Source organism: Lindgomyces ingoldianus, assembly GCF_010093535.1.
Source record: "Lindgomyces ingoldianus strain ATCC 200398 unplaced genomic scaffold BDR25scaffold_41, whole genome shotgun sequence".
Taxonomy (NCBI): domain Eukaryota; kingdom Fungi; phylum Ascomycota; class Dothideomycetes; order Pleosporales; family Lindgomycetaceae; genus Lindgomyces; species Lindgomyces ingoldianus.
Window position 1 is genome coordinate 333,038 of NW_022985202.1, and position 4,740 is coordinate 337,777.

A 4,740-nucleotide genomic window follows, 5' to 3' on the forward strand; every position below is an offset into this window, starting at 1 on the left:
GGAAGAACAGCACTACAGGCAGCAGCTGGAGGAGGACATAAAATGGTTGAAGAATGCCTCCGTCAAGCGGGTGCTAAAAAATGAGGCTTTAATATTCGGGAATACCTTCTTAGGTTTTCTTCTAGTATTGGGAGAGGCGTTGGATTTAGTAGCTACAGTAAGGTTAAAGTCATACACAGGACAAGAACTATTATTTCTTTATTTTTGACTAATTAACTATGTGAGATAATGCAATGGAGATAATCACGTGTAGGTGAGTCCGGTTGATTAGAAGCCAAAGTCCTCAAACCTTTCTTAGGACACCGGGTTTTCTGCCATATCTGGGAAAATATTAAATCTCATTCGCTACTTAGACGGAATTAATTGCATCTATTCAGATGTGCCATTGGGGAGATGGCTGACTTCTCTCTCAGAAATTGTTGCTAAGTGTTGAATGGGCTCCGACAGCTAGCTGCTTATAGTATAAGCACTTAAGTAGCAAGAGTAAGGGTGGTGTACAGTGTGCACAGCGTACAAAGTAGGTAAAGTAAGAGTAACATATTTCTAGTTTTATTACTCTTATCTTTCCTCTGTATAGAGAAAAAGAGGGATATCTAGATGTTTGCGCACAGAGGTTTACACATAAGTATTATGTAACATAAATATGTAATCCTGCTTATGCGTAATTGCTTATATCTAGGCCGCAACGCTGCTGCTGTGTACAGACACTAGCAACTTTTCTTTTTGTCTAAAGAGTTGCCTTCTATACGCGTTACCTCCCTTCTGTCTGTGTAGGTCTATCTAATTATGTTCTACCTTTACTCCACCCTATTTGTTAGGACTTGCCCCTAGTAATGCTGTGCGTTAAGATAGGCTAGTTATGCTATGTAAATAGCTTTTCTCTTCTTTATCCTTTGCTTTCTAAGCCCTGCTGTACAATCCCCTAGCTCTTTTCTCTTTTTATATAGTGCTAGCAGTAACAGATCCTTATAATAAAAAAGATAAGTATATATAATATAAAAAAAATAAAACAAAAGGAAATAAGCTTTATATAAAGGCGTTATTAGTCTAGTTAGTCTAAGGCATCTTTGCGCACAGGATCTAGCTAGTCCACAGATGCTTCTATATGCATCTACTAGGTTATCTTTACTATTAATTTACCTAATCTTAGCAATTTCCCTCTTCTTGTACAATTTGCAGAGTAACATAATGTTAATTATAAGTTACTTTTTACTAGTAGTGCCTAGCTTAATAAGGTAATTATATAAAAACCTTAAATCTATATAGATTACTACTAGAATTAGTAGCAGTTTAAGCATTTATATAATTTACTATAGAGTTGTACTAAAGGTAATTGCATTGTTAAACCCTCTAACTATTCTGTATAGTTTACTAGTAAGGACACTTCTAGTTACTTTTTTACACTTAGTAGAATTCTAGTGTATAATGTTGCCTAGTATTTTAAAGTAGTTGCTTTACTTTATATAGTTTTTATTACTTAATATAATTAAAAATCCTAGCTATAAGCTAAAGTTCTTATTATTAGTAAATAATCTATTTATAAAGATAAATAGCTTTACTGTCCGTACGTAAGTACAGTTGCGTCTGTACACGCGTACAGCTGAATTAGGTTGCCTGAAACGTTGGCTATCTGGCCTGTGCGTTAGGGGCTAGGTGTACTTAAGAGCCCTCTTTCTTTGTACAAAGAGAGAGGGCAGTAGTTAATAACAAGAAGATCTTTGCCTACTTACCTCTTAGTACGCCCCTTAGGCGTATGTTTGTTTAATTAAACCTAGGTTAACTAACACTAATTAGTCTATTAATAGACTATGTACCGCGTGCGTAGCCACGCAGAGGATATTGTCCTTGACAGACAGATTCGCAAGGATTGACAAAACTGCCACTGTACAAGAAGCTCACACCTACCGCGTGCGTAGCCACGCAGAGAGGGTACAAAGAAGCTCACATCCACCGTGTGCGTAGCCACACAGAGAGGGGTAAGCAAGCCCTGTGCGCGCCCCTAGATTAACTAATTGCACAAAGACAAGATCAGCAACCCGCCGCGTGCGTAGCCACGCAGAGAGGGCTCACTGCTAAGCCTTTGTGCGCCCTAGAGCCTCCTGTTAATACAGGCTGTGCGAATCCAGTCATCTACCGCGTGCGTAGCCACGCAGAGGAGACAACAGGCCGCAGATCAGAAACCTACCGCGTGCGTAGCCACGCAGAGAAGGCTCCTCATTAGCAGCCCACCTTGTCAACACCCCTTAATTAATTGCCTGCACGGAAGGCGATTAACCAGCACCACCCCCAGACAACCGCCGTACGAACGCAACCGGCACCCCCCCTCCAGACAACTGCTGTACAAACACACAACTGCAACTGGCACCCCCCTTACTGATTGATTGCCCGCACGAAAGGCGATCAACCAGCACCCTCCCCCCCTGAGAACGGCCGTACAAACACACAACCACCACCTACACCCCCCCCTCCCTAGAGATCAATCGCCTGCACAAAGGCAGTCCACCACTAATACCCCCCTCTAGTTGCCCGCACAAAGGGCACCCCCAACACATCACACTTCCCACCCCCACCTTAGCCATAGAACCTCTGTGGTTATACAAAGAGTTGTTAGGGGTTACTTATGTATTAGAGACAGTCCTACGCAGAGAAGTAGACCTTTACCTTTTAGGGAACAATTGTCTTAACATAGATACAAACCTTACACAACTATAATAATGCTTGTACGCAGTATACATCCTAATTAACATGCGTTATAAGATGGCTAGAAGGGAGTACACACTATAGGACAACAACAACTTTTAGGGATAGACAACGCACGATTTTAACCTCTTCCCCTGTGCAATTAGGCAAGAACTATTGCTTGCCTACGCAGAGCACAGGCACTATCCTGGAGGGAAGGTGAATTGTACACAGGCTAAGAAGCTAGGGGATATTATAAATAGGAGAGGTATTAAGGGTCCACTCTAGAAGAGGAAGAAGAGAGAGTAAGGAGGAGGGGAAAAAGAAGAAGTAAGATTAACATATAAATAAGCAAGCAACTCTATAAAAGTAAAAAGTTGCTAGTGTTTGTACGTAAGTACAGTTGCGTCTATACACGCGTACAGCTAAATTAGGTTGCCTAAAACGTTAGCTATCTAGCCTGTGCGTTAGGGGCTAGGTGTACTTAAGAGCCCTCTTTCTTTGTACAAAGAGAGAGGGCAGTAGTTAATAACAAGAAGATCTTTGCCTGCTCACCTCTTAGTACGCCCCTTAGGCGTACGTTCGTTCGATCAAACCTAGGTCAACCGACATTTACACTATTAAGCTATAATAGTAGAAAGGTAAAACTACACTTACTATTATCTATCTACTATTAGATTTATGTGTTAAGTGTGTTAATATTATTATGCAAAGAGTCTAACGTACCTAACGGGTTGGCCGGCCACACAGGTTGGCCGGCCACTTTTGCCAAGCCCCCACCACACTCTACCTATCTACATAATGCCTTAACAACAACACTAGATTAAATCTTCTAAAGAACGTCAGATACAGCTTGCTCTTTAGGCTCTTAAACAAAACTTAAAACTCTCCTTACAACGCGCTGCAGCTATTTATAATGTCTCTCACACAACACTAAGCAATTAACGCGCTGGACAGCCTTTAGAAGCAGAATGCTGGCCTAAATTAAGGAATCTAACTAAGCTTAAGAAGGAGGTAGTTGTTAAGTACATACTTAAGCTTATTACGCGCGGATTTCCCCCTAAGCTTGTAGCTGTAGCTAATATAGCTAATTCCTTGCGCGCTAAGCGCAATCTAGGCCAGGTTAGCTTAAACTAGCCTAGTATGTGGGTTAAGCACTGCCCTAAGTTTATAATAAAGTTTAATTACAAGTATAATTACAAGAAAGCGCTCTGTAAGGATCTAGAGGTTATCTAGAGCTAGTTTTGCCTAGTAGCTAACATAAAAGCTAAGTACAGTATCTAGGATAAAGACATGTATAACTTTAACAAGTTAGGCTTTATAATAGGCTAGATATTAACTAGAGCAGTTGTTACAGCTTTAGAGAGACAAGAACAGCTAAAGGCAATATAGCAAGGCAATAGGGAGTGGACAACAGTTATCTAGGGCATTAACGCAACAGGGTGGGCTATTCCACCCTTTATTATCTTTAAGGGCCGCTATCACCTCTCTGCCTAGTACAAGAAGGAGAATCTGCCTTAGAACTAGGTTATTGCAGTCTCTAAGAACAGCTAGACAACAAATAAGCTTAAGCTGCAGTAGTTAAAGCACTTTAATAAGCATATAAAAAGGAGGGTTGTAGGCGCTTATTAGCTCCTTATTATTAACAGCTATAAGAGCCACAACTTGCTTAATTTCTAGCAGTACTGCAAGAAGAACAAGATTATTACTATCTGCATGCCTTTACACTTATTGCACCTCCTACAGCCTCTTAATGTAGGTTGTTTTGCCCCTCTAAAGAAGGCGTACAGGCGCTAAGCTAAAGATCTTATGCGCAACTAGATTACCTACATTACAAAACTTAAGTTCCTACTATGCTTTATACGCGCCTATAATGCAGCAATTACTCCTAGTAATATCTAAGGAGGGTTTTAAAGCGCTAGTTTAGTCCTATTTAACCTAGAACAGGTTAAAATAGCCCTTAACGTCTAGTTGCGTACTCTATTACTACTACTACCTATTAACAACAAGCCCTAGCAGTTGCAAACCCTAAGCAATACCTTTAAATTTAGGTTGTAATTA

General features: G+C 40.5%; 1 protein-coding gene across 1 annotated transcript; it reads left to right on the forward strand.

Moving 5' to 3' along the window:
- Positions 1-1,808: 1,808 nt before the first annotated feature.
- BDR25DRAFT_360958 (uncharacterized protein) lies at positions 1,809-2,575 on the forward strand (the record flags this gene model as incomplete). The annotated part of the gene is made up of 9 exons (XM_033696332.1): positions 1,809-1,817; positions 1,853-1,908; positions 1,963-1,976; positions 2,052-2,137; positions 2,166-2,232; positions 2,279-2,338; positions 2,397-2,432; positions 2,474-2,497; positions 2,523-2,575. 9 exons carry the CDS (start codon positions 1,809-1,811, stop codon positions 2,573-2,575), a joined length of 405 nt encoding a protein of 134 aa, XP_033541901.1.
- Positions 2,576-4,740: the final 2,165 nt, after the last annotated feature.